Here is a 20,929-nt window from a genome sequence, read left to right as displayed (position 1 = left end):
CTCTCTCTCTCTCTGTCTCTCTTTCTCTCTCTCTCTCTCTCTCTCTCTCTCTGTCTCCCTCTCTCTCTCTCTCCTGCTTAGAGGACAGAATTGACGAGTGGTCGACAAGGGAGGACACTTCTTTGAAGAAACATCTCTGTAGAGAAGAAAAACAGGTAGGGATGAGACATGTTGTGCTTATTGGTAAGTTCGACCGCAGCCTAAAGTTTGATGACATGGAAAGTGTGCGGGATGAAACCCCGACGGTTGACGCATTTAGAACAACATCGCTCCCGACGGTCCAAAACGAGTTTGCGCAACGCAGTCGATTTTGTGCGTGATGCGTAAAGATGGAATTTCCGGTTCAGTGTGGCACGCCGGGCTGGAATAAATCCATATGACAATATTCGTCTGCCTGCCTGCTCATATTCTTATTTCTTTGTGTATAGCGGGAGACTAGTGCCTCCAGCTCCGTGCCCGCCCCTCCTGGAAGCCTGGAATCAGAATAATACTCATCAGCCAGTGGCGCGCGCCGTGTCCACCTCTGGAGCCCTGAAGGACTCTGGTGCATTTGCTGTTTTAAAAGTTCTGTAGGAAGAAAAAGAAATTGATTTGCACTATTGATCACAACTAACAGCGAATGCCGTGTGTGGGGTTCCCGAGGCCGTTGAGCTCCCACCCTCAGAGTAGTTGTGCCAGAAACACGATCGTGAAGAAAAGGACACCTAGAGGTGCACGTGATGCTTTTTGATCTGTCATAGTCGCCTCGGGGGGTCACGTGGGGACCAAAGTGGACTGCTATATTCAAGTGTGTATTATCCAGGTACATTTGTCTTTAATAAGTTATTTAATTCTGCAAAATCAGGATGAAACATCGTGATTGACAGCGTACAGTATATCAGCGGGATCTCTCACCACAACACTCCTGGGCAGCGCCAGTGTCCAGGATATTTTTGCACAGGAGGAAGTAGAGACACGACATCCGTCTTCTCAAAGTCTACGGTGGGGGACAACGACAATTAGAAGGCTGATGACAATTTTTTTTATTTGTATGGCGTGACAAATAGCCAGTTGGCCAAAATGGTCACAATACGCTATTTCTAATCGTTTTTAAATTTATTTCTGGAAATCATCATGCAACCCAAAGCCCCCCATTGGTGTCTCGGGCCCCATGGGATCGGTTGATCATACGTCTGATTCGCCTCAAACCTGCCAGCAATTATTGTATAAAATAACAGTTTACTGTTCACTAAATGACTTAACAAGGACCTGTATATCAAATACTCTATTCGTAGACCAGATACTTCAGTGATCAGTGTCTTCTCAATGCTCTGAAACATCACAGTGGCTTTTGGGAGTCGTCTCAAAACCTGCCAGTGTCGGCATTTGTGAGCTGCTACTGAATGTTGCAGTCGGTCTTGACTCTTGAGGATTGCTCCATCTCATCGTCAGTTTGCTGCGTCTGTTTTGAAAGTTGCACTCAAAAATACGCAAAAACCCGAGAACAAATTGTTGTTCCTGCTCAAACTTTTCTATGCTCTTAGGCTCCAAATTGGCACAGGCACCCGCGACCATGAAAGAAAATAATATACATTTCAGGGAGACTGATTCCTTCTCTCCTCCTCCTATGCGAACCGATTGCAGCGTGTATTTAAACATAAACAATAGTCGTAGTAATAATGGTGCTGCTCAGCTGTTGACTGGATACACACCACGTTGGGAGATGATTCGGGGCCAGTGTCTGTTTTCTGTCCCAATATAAATGAACCCATGGTTCGCCTGAGACGTCCTTCTGATCAGACCGGTGTCACCTCCAACTGTATTCATGTGTTGGACAATAGCTTGCCACGCCTTCGGATTCAAAATGGGATTCCCAACTGTGTCAGTGTGTAACACTAGGGTTCAGGGGGGACTACCTCTCTATCTCTTGAGCCACAGCCGCTTTGAGTTTTGTCATTTGCCTAAAGAGTTTCACATTATCCAGAAATAAATGGGAACCAGTAGTTGCCTGAGAAGAGGGAAAATTGCATTCAAGTTTCACAGCAATGTGGTTTGCTAAATCATTAGGTTGTAAAGAATAGTACATATGGTTTGTACTTAATAGGCTCAAACAGGCATATTGGAAGTGTGGTTGTTAAAACGGTCGTGAATCTTTAATGCCCTCCTGTGAACAGCAGCTGGGTGAAGGTGAGTCTGTAGCTGGAATTAAAATTGGCAACAGATGGGCAAGACGGCGAATGATAAGCGGTTCCACAGTCTATCATCAGTGTCTATCACCTTTACATTTGGACTGTGAGCATGGAACAGAACAAAAAAGCCAGAGGTCAGAAGATGTGAGGGGTCTGAAAGAAAGGGGGAGAGGAGATGAGGAGTTTGGAAATGTCAGGTGGCAGTAAACCATGCAGTGAGCGTACACATGGTTTGTCCTCATGCGCCTGTACACGACTGGGCGCCTGCGCGTCTTCGAGCTGCTTGAACAAGTTTGAGTTTGTGTTTCCTCCTTTCATTTCAAACACTCTAACTTGATCAAATGCAAATGTCGTGTCACGTTAGCACTGACCTTCCACTGCACTTGCTGCCTCCACTCTTTGTGTTGTCATTGTCCAGTGCCTGTCATCCGTGACTGGAATACTTGCATGATTATTATGCTGCTTTAATAAGCCCAACAACCATGAGGTTGAGGGTTTGAAAACTTGCAAACTTGTTCCCTGAAGTTTATGAATGATGTATAATAGAAAGAAAGATTGCTGTGTATAGAAGCACTGTACATTTTGGTTGATAAGTAAATACAGTCCATTTACGTCCCCAGTCCCTATGATATTGACCTTGAGTGGTTCAGTACTGAAGAAAAACAAGAAGAAATGACAACCAAGACATAAACCAGAAGTACCAGAACCAGAACAATTGGATGTAACTTTGGTCTAAGTTTGTGTTCATGTGGATATTATCTTGTATTATTGATTACTTTAATCGCACTTTGCAAATGAACAATTTTTTAAATTTTTTTAAGAGAGTTTGCACATTGCACAGTTCATACATTATTTTTTTTATGTTTCAGTTTTTTATCCTATTTGATAATGGTCACTCTGGGATTGTTTGATACTGTTGTTCGGAAAAATCCCAATGGTTACGATCACGTAGAAAGTGACGGATCGCCCATCCCCCACCCCCAGCCCAGGTTGTGATTGAACAGTTGTTGGGTTCTTTTTGACATGGAAACACGCCCTCTCTCTCTCAAGAAAACTAATGTCAGTGCTTTATATTTTGTAATGAGAGGTCATTGCTGCCCCCTGCTGGACAACACTCAAATTGTTACACACCATTGAGTTCCTAGGTGAAGATTGATTCATCCTTAATAGTTCTTTAAGTCAGTCAAGCAGCCTCAATGATATCGCCTAAGAAACAACTGAAAACAAAAGTGAAATTTGAACTTGTGAGTGAGCTCACCTAAAAAAACAAGTAATAATGTAACTTGCTGTTTACTTTACCAAAATAGGCCTAGGCTAGCACACCTAATAACTTCCACATAACACCTCAGTCTAGTTCCTTCTCTAATTTGCATGATGAAGTCTTCAGCATACCACTTGTCTGTCACAAGGAGCTTTTTTAGAACTCCATGTCCTGGTAAAACCTCCCTGGCTGATTCTTGGGCCAGTCTTGGCTGCTCTCACCACTACTTCTTTATCGTACTAGTTCAGACACTTTCATCGCGAGTGTTCTCGATGAGGACGTGACCTCTGCTGTTTGACCAATTCCGTGGTGAGTTTTGCGTGTACTGGTGCCGGCTGCAGCTCCTCTGCTCCCTCGTGGAGATTGAAGAGCTGTCACAATCCGCAAGGGTCATGAACTATTATGTTATAGTGGACTCTTTAGTTTGTTTATTTTATTATTCCCCTTAGTTTCTTGATCCCTTGTTGTTGTTTCCTGTTTTATTTTGAAGTCCTTTTCCTCGTGTTGCGGCACTTCCTTTCCCGTGTCTTGTTTCTGGTGTCTTGTTTTCCTCTGTCTCCTGCCACTGTGATTGTCTGCACCTGTTCCTAATGTGTCTCACCTGTTCAATTGGCCCCGCCCACCTTGTGTCTATTGAGTCTCTGTGCTTCCCTTTTGTCTTTGTCTGTGTTGGGTCGTCTGTTATATTCCCGGTCTGTCCCTCGATCTGTTTCTGCTGTTTCCCCAGAGTCTGTACCTGTGCTTGTCTCCCGGTCTGTCCTTGTGGGTTTGTTCCAGTCTGTTCCTGTGATTATCCCCCTGGCTCCAGTGTTTTAGTTTTACCTGTTTGCTACATGTTGTGGACACCCTTGGTATGTTTTACGTTGGAAATTTGTCGGTTTGTTTTATTTTATTATTAAATATTCTTTGCACCACCTCTGCATGTGGGTCCAGTTCCTGCTCAACCCTGACAAGAGCATTGAAGTGTCGAAACATTTCTTCAACTCTGCCTGCGTGACTGGCTCTGCTCAGTTAATGACCCCTTGATATCACACTTCACTCCTCAATAGTATAAGGGTTGTCCCCATCCAATAATGTATCTATGGTGTAATGATAGGTGTTTGGTGAGTATCCATAGCTTTGGGGCTGGCAGAAGGTCGTGGAGTTGGCACTTGGCGATGCAAGATCTACAATTTATATTGTAGTTAAAGTGTTTTATTACAACTTTGGTATTTATATTATATTTGGTTCTTCTGATGAAAATTGGTTTACCGGAGTCCGAAATATGAGTTTTAGTATAGCTTTAGCAGAGCATATTGACATGCGTCCACTCAACAAAACCCCCATAGCCAAAAGTTAAAGTCAAACTTTATACACTGAAGAGAAAGATTGGAGAGAAAAATGCTTTCCCATCTAAGGTTGCAGAGATGATTGGGTCGGGAAATTATTTCACGTTTTCATTTTGTTTCCAAGCACTATCAACAGGCTTTTCCTCCTTTACTTTTTTAAGTCTGTTAAGTTGAAGGTTATGATCCCTGCACCAACTCACAAATCTGGACAATCTCCTCCCTACATGCGGACATGTCCTACTTTGTTACTTTAGCCAAAACAGTGCAGTGTCATTAGCAAATTTGAGTAGGATCCTACTATTTTACATGATGGCTTGCTGGAATAGCTTACTGGGACAAATAAAACAGAACTGAGACTTCATTAATGATGTTAGCTATACCAAGTGTACACATCTGATGGAGGAAATTTCGACAAAAATCCGTCTCCAGGTGATGGCCGTGGCTGTCTCCAGGGATCTGACGGTGCAGGTGCTGGAGGATGTGAATGCTGTCAAGCTGACCGACAGACAGCAGGCTCTGCGTGCTGCCATCCAGAGAGGAGAGCCCAAATGTCTGGGGGTGAGTCTAAAACTGTGTGTGTGTGTGCGTGCGTGCGTGCGTGCGTGCGTGCGTGCGTGTGTTTTGCATCACCACACAGAAACTACACATAGCTCTAGACACGATTCCCCTCTCTTAACAATTGCTTCCGGTCATGGTCCTTCGTACGTGGACTTTAGTCAAGAAGAAAAATGATTCAAGTATTTTAGGCCAAAATTTTAAATGCTTCATCAACAGGATGTTGATCCACACCAAAACTGACCTGATGTTTCTAGACCTGTGGCTTAACTTGTTAAGGTTGAGCTAGTTCTGGACCCATGTGCAGACACCAGACTCAGGATGAGATTTACAAGTTTTAATGTAATTTCTAGGAAAGGGGATGAGGGCTGGGGGATTGAGATGCTGAGCAGGCAGGCAGGCAGGCAGGGAAGCAGGGGCGAGGCAGGTGGAGATCTGCAGTGGTGTCCAGGCTAAGTTTCAAGCTGAGGATTTTTTGAGAGAAGAAGGGCCCAGCGTCATAGAACCCAAAGTGTAGAGACAAGATGGCAGAGTGTAGTACCACGTAGTAGGCAAGGCAATCTGGTGGCGATTATTTAAAGAGTCACAGCTTTTAAGCAGACAGTGATGAGCTGATCAGGAAAATTCTCATTCACTAGAGGCTCTGGATGGCTGGACAACTGAGGCTCTGGATGGCTGGGCAACTAGCAAAACTGTGACTCAGGCTTGGGCTGGCTGTTGGAAACCAGACACTGCTTGGAGAAACATTGTCTCCTTGACCTTTGCTTTCTTCTTGGGGGTCCAACCCAAGATACAACCCAAAGGATCTTCAAGGGGGAAGAGACTTGGCTTGGGTCTTACGGTAAACCTCCTCCAGGTCATGATGAATGGAGGGAACTGAGGAGAGGCCGGGGGATCAGAGGGGGGTGAGTTAGCTGGAGGCAGGTGACCTAGATCAGAACAAATACAGTGGGATTGACAGATGTGGTTCCAGTTAACCACAGATAATGTTGACCAGTCTTAACGTGGGTTGTGGAGTCTGAGCCAAGGCTGTCATTAAACTAATGGGGCATACATTGGGGCAGAAATAATGTAAAAAGGGACTTGGTGATTTCCGAAACAGACCGAGTTTACAGGTGTGATACGATGAGTGATTTTAGCAAGCAATCAGCCATCAAGGCCATTGACCTATTGTGGTTCAGGGAGAGGGTCTGTGGCAATGATAAGCCCCTGAATCCACCATTGCATAGAGAAGTATATTCTCTCTGTCAAACCATTCATTGGCCTGGAGCTGAAATGGGGACTGGTGAGTGGAATGAGACGTGCTCATCAGGCCCTGGGAGAGTCCTGATGGAGAGTCCTGATGGAGAGTCCTGATGGGGAGTCCTGATGGGGAGTCCTGATGGGGAGTCCTGATGGGGAGTCCTGATGAGGAGTCCTGATGGAGAGTCCTGATGAGCCTTATCTTTTGGCCGCAGAGCGCAGGATGTGAGGAAGTGACCGGCCTCTACACAGTGCATGCACACTCTAGCAATTTATTCTTCTTTGTCGCTCTTGGGCAGTTAGTTGAGCACATCTTTGCTGCATGAGTTCCTCAGGGGGAGCTGAGGAAGGGCAGTTTAAAGTCGTCATGGAGGAAACTTGGCTCCACTGGCTGTCAGGGTTCACAGAAAAAGCAGGACTTGTGAACATGGGGGCAAAATAAGGGAATCAGTGCAAGATGTTTCATCTCCAAGTCGTCCTTTATATTGTCAGAGAGCCCATTAAGAAAAAAAAACCCTGGAGCTTTTTTTGATCCCACCTGCCTTCAGCTGCCAAAATTCTATATTGAATGGCGTAATCTGCCACTGATCTAGCTCCCTGAGAAAGATTGAACTGGTGACTAGAGGCTTCCTTTCCGTGGACCAGATGGTCAAAAACCCTTTTCATCTCTGCAACGGCTAAGAGTCGTATATACTGGAACCACTCTCCCAAACAACAGGTTTGCTTCCTGAGTGAGAATTGTTGCCAGTGTTCAGGTCGAATTAGCTTTTTTTGAGACAAGTTACCAAGTGTTGTGGGAATCTGAGTGAGTTTTGGAGGTGAGTTTAATTGTTTGTCCCAGATGTAAGTTGGCGATGCAGACTTTTTGAAGAGTTTTGAAAAAGTTGTTTCACTATTGACTGGTGCTTGTTACCAATTGAAAAAAAAACAACCTATAAATGATGTTACAGTAAAAGGAAAAGTAGCCGTAGGTGAGCTGTTTTCCCTAACATTTGCTAACTTACACTAACTACATGAGAGTGCTCATGTTCTGACACTGGGCTCCCTGGACAATCACATGTTAGTTAAGGAGCGTCAACCGCTGTGCAGCAGTGAGTATGTGTGATCAACCCCCACTGACCCGTGTGTGTGTGTGTGTGTGTGTGTGTGTGTGTGTGTGTGTGTGTGTGTGTGTGTGTGTGTGTGTGTGTGTGTGTGTGTGTGTGTGTGTGTGTGTGTGTGTGTGTGTGTGTGTGTGTGTGTGTGTGTGTGTGTGTGTGTGTGTGCTCGCCAGGTGAGTCAGGTGATGCTGGGGCTGATGGTCATGTCCTACTCCATTCCTCTGCACTTCACTGAGCTCACTGAGGTCGTCAGCCTGGGAGTTCCTTGGTGGAGCGGCTTGACGGTGAGTGTCTGTGTGTGTGTGCATATACCTTTGAGAGTCTATACTTAAAGTGATGAACTGTAATTCAATAACAATAATAATTTCATGATGACAATCTTTTTTTGCCTCCTTGGGGTGTGTGCTCCCAGTTCCTCACAGCAGGAGTGGTTGCTATCATCTTGGATAAAAACTGCACCATGAAGATGGTGAGTCCATTGACCGAACATACACACACATGCATGCTTGTACACAAACAGGCTACATCCACATTAATACATTTCCATTTTTTTTTAAAAATATCACTTTTGCTACGTTTGCACCTGAGGCCTGTACGACGAAGGTTTTCCAGGTCACTTAAGCTCTGGGTTTTCCTTGACTCAGACTGACTCAGAATGAGTGGAATCATGTTGCTGTTCACTCTGAACTTCTAATAAACAGAAGGAAAGATTCTCACACTAAATAAATACATAGACACATTCATATTAGAGCTATATTTGAATTCAATAAAGATGATTTGATTCCGACAGATTCATTTTAGTTTCTTTTTCTATCACTGCAGCTCGGAACAACACGAGGCGACTGTGGCGATTGATAGTAACAAATCTAAATACTATCTCTTTTATTAGAACAATGATCCACACACTGATCAATATAGTTCGGTCTGATTTACGAATAGTTCGGTCTGATTTACTTTATCACACATTAACGTCTTCTCTCCTCTTGGCTTGAGACCTATACTATACCTGATTGGTTCTTATCAGTCAGATAAGGAGTTTAGAAAGTGTTACTTAAACTTACTGCCAGCAGCAGTTCCATCTTCCAACTGGTCCATGAAAAGAAATCCCTCTTTTTTTTACCATTGCTGTTCTTCATTCGTAGAATGTTCCGTAACTAAGCAACTATGTCTTTGTCATAACAAGCTGTTTAAAGTGAAAAGATATTAGGGTGGATGTAGCCACAGACTCTGGAGTCACCAGCTCTATTTCAAAGTCAGTAAACACCAGGGACATTATCCATCGAGAAAATTTATCACGCCTAAAAGAAGTCTGAATCAATAAACTTTATTTTGTTACAAAACAGAACTGACAATATATTGTATCATTTCCAACTTCTAGTGACGTATTGTAGGAGCTGGATAAATACATGAAATAGGCAGCATCCAACTTATGAAGGTGGATTTGGTTTCAGGAGCACAAACATCATGCTCCCTCAAGATTCACACAATCTCCTCTCTATGTAACATAATAACTATGATTGGAATTTTCCATCAGTGCGATCAAACACAAAATGAGAACTAATTATCCACTGATCAGTGTCTCGTGTGTCTAAAGCGTCCCATCATTTTATTTTCGAATTTACAGTGAATTATACGGGGTAAATATTTCAGGGTGGGAACTGATTGACAGGTCAAGTCAAGTCAAGTGTATTCATATAAAGACCCAACAATCCCCCACGTGGGCAAACACTTGGCTACAGTAGCAAGGAAAGACTCCCTTTTATCAGGTCGGTTGCAATCTCTGTTCTGACGCTGGCCACTGATTTATCATAAAAGAGTGAACCAGTGTCCAGACAGGATTCTGATCTCGTGTGTTTGTCTTCATCAGCTGCATCTGTGTCTGATGGTGAGCGTGGTGTCCACTGTGCTGTCGGTGGTGGCTGTGATCATCTACTCCATCGACATGGACAAGAACCCTGAGGTGCCCTGTGTCAAAACGGTCCAAGACAGCTGCAGTGAGAAACACTACGCCATGGTTGGTGTCCCCTTCATTACATCCAAACGTCACCGGCTCACAGCTTAAACGTGTGTCTTGTGGCGTGTGTGAGCTGATGGTGAGCTCTTGTGTGGTCCCGACGACCTGTGGAGCAGTAAAAGTAGGCCAGGGACATATGTTTATGGCGAAAAATGAGACTTAAAATAATCACAGTTGTTAATTATATGATCTACAAATGAAAAACACAGAAAATCTAACAATTCAACAAACAATTTAGAACATTCATGCAAAGTCTACAATTGGTAAATCTTCTTTTTCAGTTTCTAGTTGTTAGTGCGTCGGCCTCCCATACTGCCCCTTTAAAGTCCCCATTGATTCCTATTGGATTGACTGTATAACTCGGACATTAAATGAGCATGAGTATATAGTTTGAGTATATTGGGTTGGTCCTGGCATTAAAGAGGGCCTTGCTGTCTGGTTTAAGACCAGTCTTGCCAGGCTAAATAAACCCATGACATTGAATTAAGTGCTGATAGACAATTCTTTAAATTTAGCTACAGCACCATCAGATGGATATCTAGTACAGACATTTGAAGGACAGTAATAGGAATTCAAAATAATGCAGATAATTGCACTAAACAGCACTTTTCTAGTCTTATTGACCACTACAAGCACAAGTCACATTCACCCATTCATACACTGCCAGAAGAGCCCCCACAGACAGTTGTAGAGTTAAGAGAGAGAGAACTAATTAACTTGAAAAATATTGAATACTTTCTGAAGCTGCTGTACACAAAGGCAGGGATCAGGCACATTCAATCAATTTAATAAAGGTGCTGTGTGTGTGTGTGTGTGTGTGTGTGTGTGTGTGTGTGCGCGCGCGCGCGCGTGTGTGTGCGTGCGTGCGTGCGTGCGTGTTGCGATTACCAAAGTTAGTTTGAGTTCTGTATGTCCTTCACAACAGAAGCTGAGCAGAGGAATGAAGTCATCCCTCCTTCTCTTCACATTGGCCCAAACAGTCATCTCTGCCATCGTGTGCTTCCTCCTCTTCAGACAGAGAAACAGCTTCGGGCAGTACACGGTGAGACTCAAACACTTCTTCATTATTTATTACCAATTTTGATGTGGCAGGTTCACGTGTTGGTGTTTTTTCACAGTTCTATTTGGCATGACATTGACAAAGCCTTTTTTTTTTATACTTTTGTATCATCCTGAAATAGTTGCTGTGTTGAAAAATTTGCAAAACGCTGGAATTCCAAATAGGTAGATCCCTTCCAAACTTCTCCACATGGAGCTTTAATTGTTCATATGAAACAGCTCCAGTGAATACGGTCAGCTGAGGCTCGCACACGACACTGAAGCAATGAAGAGGGAAAATCAGTGTTCTCTGTGATTGAAATTTAGAAACACAAACAAACAAAAACACACCCAGAAACTGAGTGTCTTTCTCTCCGTTCTGACATGGCTCAGAAACAGTTGTAATAATAGGGGCAGCCTTAGGAAATCATTTTCCTTTTTTTGCAGACAGAAGGAGACAAAATCAGCTTCACATTTCTAATCTGAATGTAGATTCTGCTGATATGACAGCTGTTGTGAGCAGATATCATTAGATTAAATTATTTAATCAATCTGCTGAGTGGTTTTCAAATGAACACTTCAACACTTACGAGGGCAGTTTGTAAGTCAGCGGCTCCGGCCGAGTGGTGAGTGCGTCGGACTCCCGTACGGTCGTGGGTTCGCGGCCCGGCCAGAGCAGTAGAATCACAACAGCATCAAAGAGAGAAACGAGCTTTCTCCAGAAACGCTCACTGCCCCTTTAAATAAGACAGAAGTTTTGCCTTGTTAAAGGCGGAAACACAATACACTTTTATTCAGCATCAATCATGTGTCCCTGTTCAGAGAACAGCTCCCTCTCCTCCAAAGTCCTCATTTGGCTGACCCTGTCAGCGTACCTGAATGCATCCTGGGATACTGATGACTTTGTAGAACAAAGGTGCTGACTCTCTCTCTCTCTTTGTCTTTGATAGTCTCTCACTCACGCTGCTCCATCCGAAGCTCTCATACCCCCAAACCTGAGCTGATCGACCCGACCGCTGGACCAGTAGAGGTGAAGGATCACGTCCCATCAGGCCGATCGATCAGCTGTCATCGGGGTGGGCTGTTGATTGAACATGTTTCACAAAAGGTGACGGATCCCCGTTGTTCAGATTGTTTGTCTACTTGTCTATCTGTGACTTATCCACTGTGCTACGTGACATGTTGAGGAGCTCTGTTCTCAAATGTCTCTTGTTTGTATTACCTATGTCTGTCAGTAACTGAATATTAGATCACTGGTACAACCAAGCTAAATGATTCAAAACTCCAATCAACAGCAGAGCTGCAACAAAAGAAAAGGAGAGAGCATGAATAATAACAATTGTAAACATTGGCATAAAGTTTCAAATCTGACTCAAGATGTTCATTAACAAGAGGAGATGGAGGAGAAGTCAGATCAAGAGATTGTGCTCTCGTGTTGTGAAGCCCTGTTGTCATGTGAAATGTGAAAATGAATCCTGTGAATGGTAGTGAACTCTCTGGGTGGTGCAGGATGCTGAGGTGGCTGCAGGCTCACGGTGCACCTGGGCCACGCAGGGTCGTCGTACAGACACAAAAACATGAACTATCATACGGTCAATTTAGAGTCTCCACTTAACCTGAGCCCAATCTGCATGTCTTTGGACTGTGGGAGGAAGCCAGAGAACCCCGGAGAGAACCCGCGCATACACGTGGAGAACGTGCAAACTCCACACAGAAAGGCCCTGGTTGCTCCGAACTGGGATGCAAACACAAACTTCTTGCCGTGAGGCGACGGCGCTAACCACTACACCACCCAGTGCAGCCCTTTTTGACAATTATAATAAATCAAAATAGCAGCCGCATAGTGAAGCCTGGAGGTGGAGGCTCCATCCAGATGTGGTGAGCCCAATATCAACCCAAAGCTACGTACTGTAAAGATGAATGGGTGAAATAGGATTTCCACAAGGTACAAACTGATACAGACGTGTCCTCACAGAGCTCTATTTTAACATCTGAGCGTGGTCTGGTGTTTTTAGGACACTTGTTTGAGTTTAACAGCAGGAAAAACGTTCACTGCACCGGAGAAACGGTTCCAAATCATTGTATTTAGCCTCTCTATTAATCATAGGTGCCATGTCCCGTTCCCTGTAAAAGCCATGTGAGCTTGCACCTTGCTGGATCAATATTTCAATGGAGGATTTTCCAGGTAGTAAGGAGAGAATGCTTTTACACTTCACACACGAGCAGATTGTCTTTGTTTGTTACTATCTTGATCAGTGGAATACCGCAGCGCCGACTTCAGGCCAGGTTAATGTTGGTCAATTGCTTTCTTCTGCCTCTAGTGACAAGGACCACACCTGATTCTAACAACACGCTCATGGGTGCTCAGGTGTAAATAGGTTCCGCTGACTGTAACTGCCACAAGTAGTGCCTCCACTAAATACTGACTTGAATGAGGGGAAGAGATCACTAAAGACACTGCAGGGCCTCCAGTCACAGAAACACAAAACTAGTCAGGGTATGTGACTAAGTCTCACTGCACCACTTTGCTCCGTGTGAGAAGAGAGTCGTGTGACCAGCCTCCAGTGTAAAAATGTTTTTTTTTTACAGTTTTTCTCTCAGTTTTGAAACAGATGTGAGTATAACACAAAGTATACACTATCGTGTGCACTTTTTTCTAGATGTCATTATCACAGTGTTATAAAAAAATATGTTTGTCCATTGTCTGCTAATACTGATATGCTTTGTATTATTTTATACAAAAATAAAATCAAATATACTTATATAGATTAAATCTGTGGTCCCAGGAGATACATTTTGTCCAGTATATATCCAATAAGTGTGTGTGTGTGTGTGTGTGTGTGTGTGTGTGTGTGTGTGTGTGTGTGTGTGTGTGTGTGTGTGTGTGTGTGTGTGTGTGTGTGTGTGTGTGTGTGTGTGTGTGTGTGTGTGTGTGTGTGTGTGGGGGTGTGTGTGTGTGTGTGGGGGTGTGTGTGTGGGGGTGTGTGTGTGTGTGTGGGGGTGGGTGTGGGGGTGGGTGGGTGGGTGGGTGGGGGTGGGTGGGTGTGGGTGGGTGTGGGTGTGTGTGGGTGTGTTGGGGGGGATATGAAGTTAATGATTTAGATGAAGAAGCCGTTGAAGTCAACTCGAAGAGATCTATAGGAGAGAAGCAGTCAAAATACGAGAATGACACTCAGTAGAGTGCATATGTCCGTCAAGGCGGAACAATCATGATTGTTGTGGTGTGATAATTATTCTGCTTTTTCAATATTTTGAATATGACAATAAAGCAAAACCCGATTTAAATTCAATTTAATTAATAAATGTAGGTTATTCAGGAAAAATGTGTCTGGCTTTACATTTACAAGTCTGTATGACTTGTCCTTAGATTTTATAACAACATTCAAGGTTTTTGATCCAGTATATTCTGTTTTCCCCTTTATTGGCCTTACCACACGTCCATGACATGAATAATAGCAGAGAAGGGGCAAAAATTTGCATTTCCGTCAGGGTGTCGTGTAACATCACTGCCGACCAGAGCAGGAGCAGTCATTTAACCCATGAAAGTCAATTGTATCCTTTCACACCAATGACAACAGCAAGATGTTAGTGGGATTTTTGTCCAGCGTGGACAGGGTTGTAGCTATCTATCATACTGATGATTCAATCAATTCAGTTTATCTATCCAAGCTTTGGACATGCTCCAAGTGCTATTCACAGTATTGTGGCGGTACTTGATTTTGCCTCCATCGCACCTATTGTCACTTTTATATGCACCAGAGCAGGTGAAACTGATTCACAGTCACTTACAGGACAGATTGATATGCCTGAAGCTTAAATGAATTGGTGTTAAACTGTTGATACCATCCACAAGGACACAGTTGTGTAACACCAGCACACTCTGACTCAAATTTCATACTTCTTGCATGCATGGGCCCCCCCCCAAGACTGGCTGATTACATTAATCAACAGCAACAACAATTTTGTGAACATCCCCTTAAACTCTATGATTGGCTATGTGCAGAAGACTGCATCAACACCATGGTCGAAAACCTCCTAACAAGGCGCCATGCCACTAGCTTCCAGGATGTGGTTTGGTAGAGTACAGATTGTTATTTTCACTTTCTGTTTTTGACTTGTGAACACCCGGGTAGGACACTATGAGCATCACATACATTTATTTCTCTTATATCACCACTGTATACATATGTGCTCAGAGTCGGAGGGTGGACCAGATTAACTTTGAGATTAACTAACTACCAGATTAACTATTGTTGTTTGTTGATCTGGTGCATTGCCGTTACATGGTCAAACCACTACAGGACCTCAATATTGGTTATATAAAGATTAAACTGCCAGATCTGGATCTGGACAAACAAGCATCACTCAAATCTAAGTACAGAAACGGATGAACCTCCAGGTGCCTCCTGTCGATGTTGTAGATGATCCAATGATCTTTGGCAGGAAGTTGTGGGTGTATGTATAAACCACACTGTCCCAGGTCTGCAGACAGATAGAGTAGATAATGAAATAAAAAAACAACAATAAGCAGACATAAAAACAGTAAACAGTAAAACAATGTGTTTTTCACTAATCCCGTTAATGACGGTTCTTCTAGAAGCAGGGGCGCTGAGGAGGCTGCAACACCCTACTGGTGAGGGACTGCAACTGCAAGGCATCACAAAAGTTTACTTCAGTCAATTAAAGAAACTCCCGTTGCAAGTTTTTTTTCTCTACTCCTGTTGTGAGTGACGTGCATGATTCAGTGTAAACAAACTTAATGACAGCAAATGCCACTCAAAAATATTAAGAAGAGTTATGCTTCTGGAAGCAAAAAAAGAAAGAAGAAAAAAGAGGACGGGGAGAAAAAAAAGCAAGACAGTGGTAAATTGAACAGATAATAATGATTAAATATAATACTACATAACTAAATGCTGCTAGTCTAGCCTTAACTGGGGAGGAGAGACACTTGAATGATGAAACTTCCACAAGCATCACATTATTTCTTTTGTTTACTTTGATGTTTGGTGAGTGTATTTAAGCATTTTTGTTCATGTCTGTGGAGTAGGTCTGTGGTTTTATGAAACTCAAATCTTCATTGCGCTGTAAATGCTAAAACCTTGGTAGCCAAGTTTCATCATCTGTATTGGAACTAAGTTAAATTACATTGTCCCTGAAATGTTAATATTTAACAATGAATAGTTTTTAAATAGATAGATTATTTATAACATAATGGTGGTGAATGCTGGTTCGAGGGGCCCCCTTTGATTTTTTTTGCCCAGGGCCCCAACATACTTTATGATCGCCTCTGCAGGGAATCACAAGAAATGTAAAGTATCCGGGAACCAGACGCAGGAGCACAGGAAGTGAGTTACAAAAGAAAACAGGAATTACAAAACTCAAGATGCACACAACGCAAGGGATCACAAGAAAGTAACTTCACACAAACCAAAACACAACAAGAAAGGGCAATGGCAGAAAGCATATACGATAAAGTCCACAAGAGTGCAAAGAGTGTTTAAAGTTTTTTCACAAAACTCTTCTGACCTTGACACTTTATGTCCCCCTTCCCGTGGTCGCCATGTAAAGCGGTGGACGGTGTGCACACACCTTTGAGTGACATGATGACCTGATGAGTGACATGTACGTGTGGTGCCGCTCCTTGTCAGTGTGTTGCACACTCGGCCCAGCAGGGGGCAGGCGTCTCTTTTTCATTCATACCACCAAGTTTTTCCAACAGGATGTGGAAAAACGTCGTGCGTCCTCCGCTGCTTGTTACCCTTCAGACCCAAACTTTTCTCCTGCTGGTCCCTGTTCAAAGGAGTGTTTCGGACCGAGCAGCGTCCGCGTCGCACCCGCCGTCAGCATGTTCTCACGACCGAACCCTGCCTGCCTGTGCGCGCTGAGCGCCGTGTTCCTGCTCGTTTCGGGGGAGGAAGTGTCCGAGAGTCGCTCCGGGATGATCCAGGAGCTGCGGAGCGCCCTGGCTGACCTGGCCGGGGAGGGCAAGACCTACCTGGGCAGGCTGGCCGGCGAGCAGACGGTGCTGTCGGTGCAGAAGGTCAGAGACGGGGAATGTAATGGCGCTGAACTTCACAAGTGAACCAGACGAAATATAGATTCACAGATGTGTTCAATGTCAACCGGGAAATGTGTGTGTCCGAACAGGAAAAGGAATGTTCTTATAGCAACATGTTTGACTCACACATGTCTGCCATTCTTATGTTTAAGTGTGTCACGTTCATATTCACAGATTTAAAAATAACCTGACAGTTCCCCACTATTCACAGGTAATATACACACGTCTTGATGTATGAGCAGGTGATTCACTGTGTCAAGCAAAGTGAGTCACATTAAGTCCTGTAAAGGTGAAAAAACTTGTGTATCTGTGGAGCCTGCCAGCCCACAAACTGTGAAAAAAAAGACCAGCTGGCTAAACCCAACGGCCTGAAGTTCTGAACAACTTGTTCAACTTGTCCCAGTCTGAACAACTTGTTCAGACTGGGATTAATAAAGTATCTACTGTACTAGATCTCTCTCCCACTGTGATGTCACAGTCGGACTCTTTTGGGGGTAACTCCGCCTGCGATCTGAGAATCTCCACCTCTCTGGTGAAGGGGCGTGGCCTTTCCGACACATTTCGAAATCGGTTGACCAATCACAACAGACTGGGCCAGCTGGCCAATCAGAGCAGACTGGGGTTTATCGGGAGGAGGGGCTATGGTGAACCTCAGACCTGTGCATCTGATTTTAAAAGCTCCTCTGCTTCAGCTGAAGTGACTGGAAGTGTGAGGCATGTTTCTGAGAGGAGTCCACAAATGTGGGTACATTTCTGAGAACTCCCTCTAATCTATGAATATTGGCAGCTCAAGCAGGAAACTGCATTAGTACTGTACAAAGGTGGAGGTGTGCTGTTTGATGAAGTCCATTTACCAAGTATGTTAAAGTGTTCCTGTTTCTGTTAAGTTTGGTTTTAATGAGTTATTTAGTGCAATAGAATGGGCTAAAATGGCATGATTGGCAGTTGAGATTGACCTGCAATTGGTCAGCTGGGTAAATGGGTGCCCCCCCCCCCGTTACCATGGGTCCACTCCACGATCGTCACTGTGCAGTTACAGTTCTCCAGTTCTCCAAATGAACTCACGAGCACTAAAAGTATCACCCGTATCGGGGATATGTGGCTTCATTTTTGCACAGCGGAAGGAAGTGGAGACACGTTATCCATCTTCATATACGGTCATTGGTCGTCTTCATGTACACTCGTACCAGTTTTCCTATGCTTACACGCCTTAAACATATCCGGACCTCCCTCTCTTCCAGGCCTTCTCTCAGGTTCTGGGTGTTGTTGCGGAGGGTTTGGCCAGTGGTCTCAATGTGCTCCTACAGCATGTCTCACATCTCCTGCAGGCTGCTGGAGTCCAAGGTAAGCATCTCTGCTGTGTGGCGTCAGCACATTCACTATGTTTTTTTTCAAATTACGCACCGACGGGCACATTTGGAACAGGCAAAAACATGTAAATAATTTAAGAAATCTCACTGAGGAGAATTCAGCTGGCGTGCTGAGCGGGGACTCCTTTAAATATCTTATGGAGAGTTAACACTCTCAAACCAATGTCACCCAGCAGGGAAATAACATACACAGTGTGTGTATGTGTGTGTCTGCAATGTGTTGAATAATGTATTTCTAACCAGTCCAGTTTCGAGGATGTGCACACAAAGAGAGGGAAACATTTGAGGGAGGCAGTGGAGTACACCAGGTATGACGAGGCTGGTAGGTGATCCTGAGCACAGGTGAAAAGTAAAGAGGGGTTAATATTCAGGGTAACACATTTTCAGAACACAACAAATGCAGAGAGGTCGGCCAAAGACTTTCTTGCACAAAATGCGGCAGATTGTCTGACTGAGTCGTGGTGGAAGAACCGGTCTTCACAGCCAGCAGCATGTAGGGGAGGTGACTATATGGTGGAGCTCATGTGTGTTGATGGACTGGCGGGAGAACAGAAATCCAGAGGCCACGCCCACCAGCGGCACACCGTCAGGTTCAGGAGGAGTCAAACACAGCAGCAAACAGGCAAACAAAGGGATATGCATATGTGCTGTTCAACTTAAAATAACACAGAAATGTGTCCTCGTAATGGACACCTTTTCATAAACCCAAAAGTCAATGTAGAAATTGATAAGCGGATAGATTAATCATACAAAATATGCATTGTTAGTTGCATCCCTGCTGCAGCTCAGTCCTTTGTTGTTCATTATCTGCTCATGAAATGCATAATGAGCATATTGAGGCATGCCAAAGTTCTTACAAACTTTTTTTTTCAAACATGACTGTGCCATCTGAAATAATTGAAAATGTTCATTACTATATTTAAGTCCTGTATTTGGCATTTATAAATATTATACAAACTTGTGATGAGGTTGTAAATGGCGACTGTGGCTCAGCAGATGGAGCAGGTCATGATTCGATCCCCGGCTGCACCAATACGTGTGATGAAATGTCGTTGGGCAAAACGCTGAAACCTAAATGGCCCCTGAAGGTTGTGTGAATGACCTGTGGTAGTTAAGTGACTGGGTGAATGTGACTGTAAAGTGCTTTATAAATACAGTCAATTTACCATTAAAGTCACTCTATGAAGAGTTTATTAATGATCGTTATTTTTTACACATAGACCCTCAGTCATCAGAGTCTCAGAAGTAATTGGACACTTGACTAATGAGCAGTGTCATGGCCTTTTTTCTTAGCCTACCCAGTTCTGGAATAAGATTCTTTGGACAGGTGAAAAAAAAAGGTAACAAGAGAAAAGTAAAGAGAGAAAGGAACTGCTCATAATCAGAAGCAAATATCACATCATCTGTCAAACTGTCCAAATACTTGGACTGGATCTGACTATTTTATACTGTTACTGCCGTTTATTCATCATCTGTTCATACAGCAGCCTCCACTTAACCGTGATAATAGGAGGCGTCAGAGTTCTGCTACCAGCGACATAATTCTGTGAGCAATCAGTCGAAGACACTGAATAAATGCAGTGTCTTCTGGATTACACTCAATCCTCAAACCTTAATTCTCATCCCCGATTTCCGGACCGTTATGTCCACTACACAGATTACAACTGCTGAGATACTTTTTGTTTTTAATATGAAGGATATTGGTTTAGTTGAACTATAGGTAACCGTTTGACTGAATTAGATACACAACAAATCATGTGGTTTTGATAATTATTTCAAGTTACATAACTTTAAACATCCAGCCAGAGACAGTGAATTGAACCTTGATATTATAATATAATAATAACTGAAGTCATTGTGCTCCTGCTCTCCACAGTTGTCTTCCCCATCAATAGAGTGACTCCGGAGGGCCTTCTATTTCTTGCCCAGTGGGTTCTTGTGGCTCTCATTGGCTACTGGCTCGTCTCCTTCGCCTTCTGTTTGGTCGCCTCCACTCTGAGGCGGGCCGTGTGGCTGCTGAAAGTGGGCGTGGCCCTGGCCTGCTTTGGCTTCATCCTGAGGGACCACAGCGTCGGCACAGAGACCCTGGCCGTCCGATTGGCTGTCTTGGTGTGCGCCTGCGTCCTTTTGGGCGTCGGCACCTCCAAAGGCCCCGATGCGGCCGACAAGACGGCTCACCTGGAGGAGCAGGTGAGGATCCTGGAGAGGCGGCTCAGAGAGATGGAGAAGTGGACGAAGGCGGAGTGAGTGGGTGACATGATGGAGCCGCGTGCCCTGCTGGGCTTCTGCAACCTCCAGGGACAAATCTTTTTACACTTCAGATGTCAAAAAAGTTATGTTCTAATGATCTGTTACTGACACAATAGAATTACTCGGTCATTCCTGGAAGCAGCGACCTGTTCATCTTCAAGTGTCGCTGTTAAATACTTGGATTGATACTGTCAATCTTCTCAGACGGAAGAAGAATATTTGCACATTTGAGGATTTCAAACGGTTCCTTTTAACTCTAGAGAATGGTAATGATACTTCCAGTCAGATGTTTTGTCACATTGGGACAAATGTTCTCATCTTAGTTTTTTACTTAGCCTGACACGCAGGTCAGAGGTGGGCTCTGATTGGATGTGGTTCATGCTTTAGCCCCTTTTATACTGAGATCCTGTTATATTGCTGTTCCAGCACACACAAAGTAATAATAAAAGAAACAAATAAAATCAATATGTGGGGATAAGTGTTGATATTGTAATAAATCAATGAAGCACTGAGAGGTCAGCTGAGTAGGCCGTCCTTTGTGTGTG

At 43.9% G+C, this 20,929-nt stretch overlaps 2 protein-coding genes and 1 long non-coding RNA gene across 3 annotated transcripts; 2 read left to right on the top strand and 1 right to left on the bottom strand.

Annotated features, from left to right (window-relative positions):
* The first annotated feature begins 12 nt into the window (after window positions 1–12).
* On the top strand, window positions 13–13,479 carry tmem176 (transmembrane protein 176). The gene is made up of 7 exons (XM_035637074.2): window positions 13–155; window positions 5,187–5,315; window positions 7,828–7,938; window positions 8,067–8,123; window positions 9,522–9,668; window positions 10,594–10,710; window positions 11,657–13,479. Exons 2-7 carry the CDS (start codon window positions 5,190–5,192, stop codon window positions 11,708–11,710), a joined length of 612 nt encoding a protein of 203 aa, XP_035492967.1. The 5' UTR covers window positions 13–155; window positions 5,187–5,189; the 3' UTR covers window positions 11,711–13,479.
* LOC118312482 lies at window positions 8,963–11,010 on the bottom strand. The gene is made up of 2 exons (XR_004794231.2): window positions 10,557–11,010; window positions 8,963–9,773 (listed from the first exon to the last, which is right to left on the bottom strand). It is a non-coding gene; the product is annotated as an uncharacterized LOC118312482 (long non-coding RNA).
* Window positions 13,480–16,270: 2,791 nt separating the features above from the next.
* On the top strand, window positions 16,271–20,849 carry tmem109 (transmembrane protein 109). The gene is made up of 3 exons (XM_035637064.2): window positions 16,271–16,746; window positions 18,006–18,108; window positions 20,011–20,849. The coding sequence occupies exons 1-3, from the start codon at window positions 16,318–16,320 to the stop codon at window positions 20,379–20,381; spliced, it is 903 nt and encodes a 300-aa protein (XP_035492957.1). The 5' UTR covers window positions 16,271–16,317; the 3' UTR covers window positions 20,382–20,849.
* Window positions 20,850–20,929: the final 80 nt, after the last annotated feature.

Source organism: Scophthalmus maximus, chromosome 8, assembly GCF_022379125.1.
Source record: "Scophthalmus maximus strain ysfricsl-2021 chromosome 8, ASM2237912v1, whole genome shotgun sequence".
In the NCBI taxonomy this organism is placed as follows: Eukaryota; Metazoa; Chordata; class Actinopteri; order Pleuronectiformes; family Scophthalmidae; genus Scophthalmus; species Scophthalmus maximus.
Note: the sequence above shows the minus strand (reverse complement) of the source record. Positions and strands in the feature narration are given on the sequence as shown.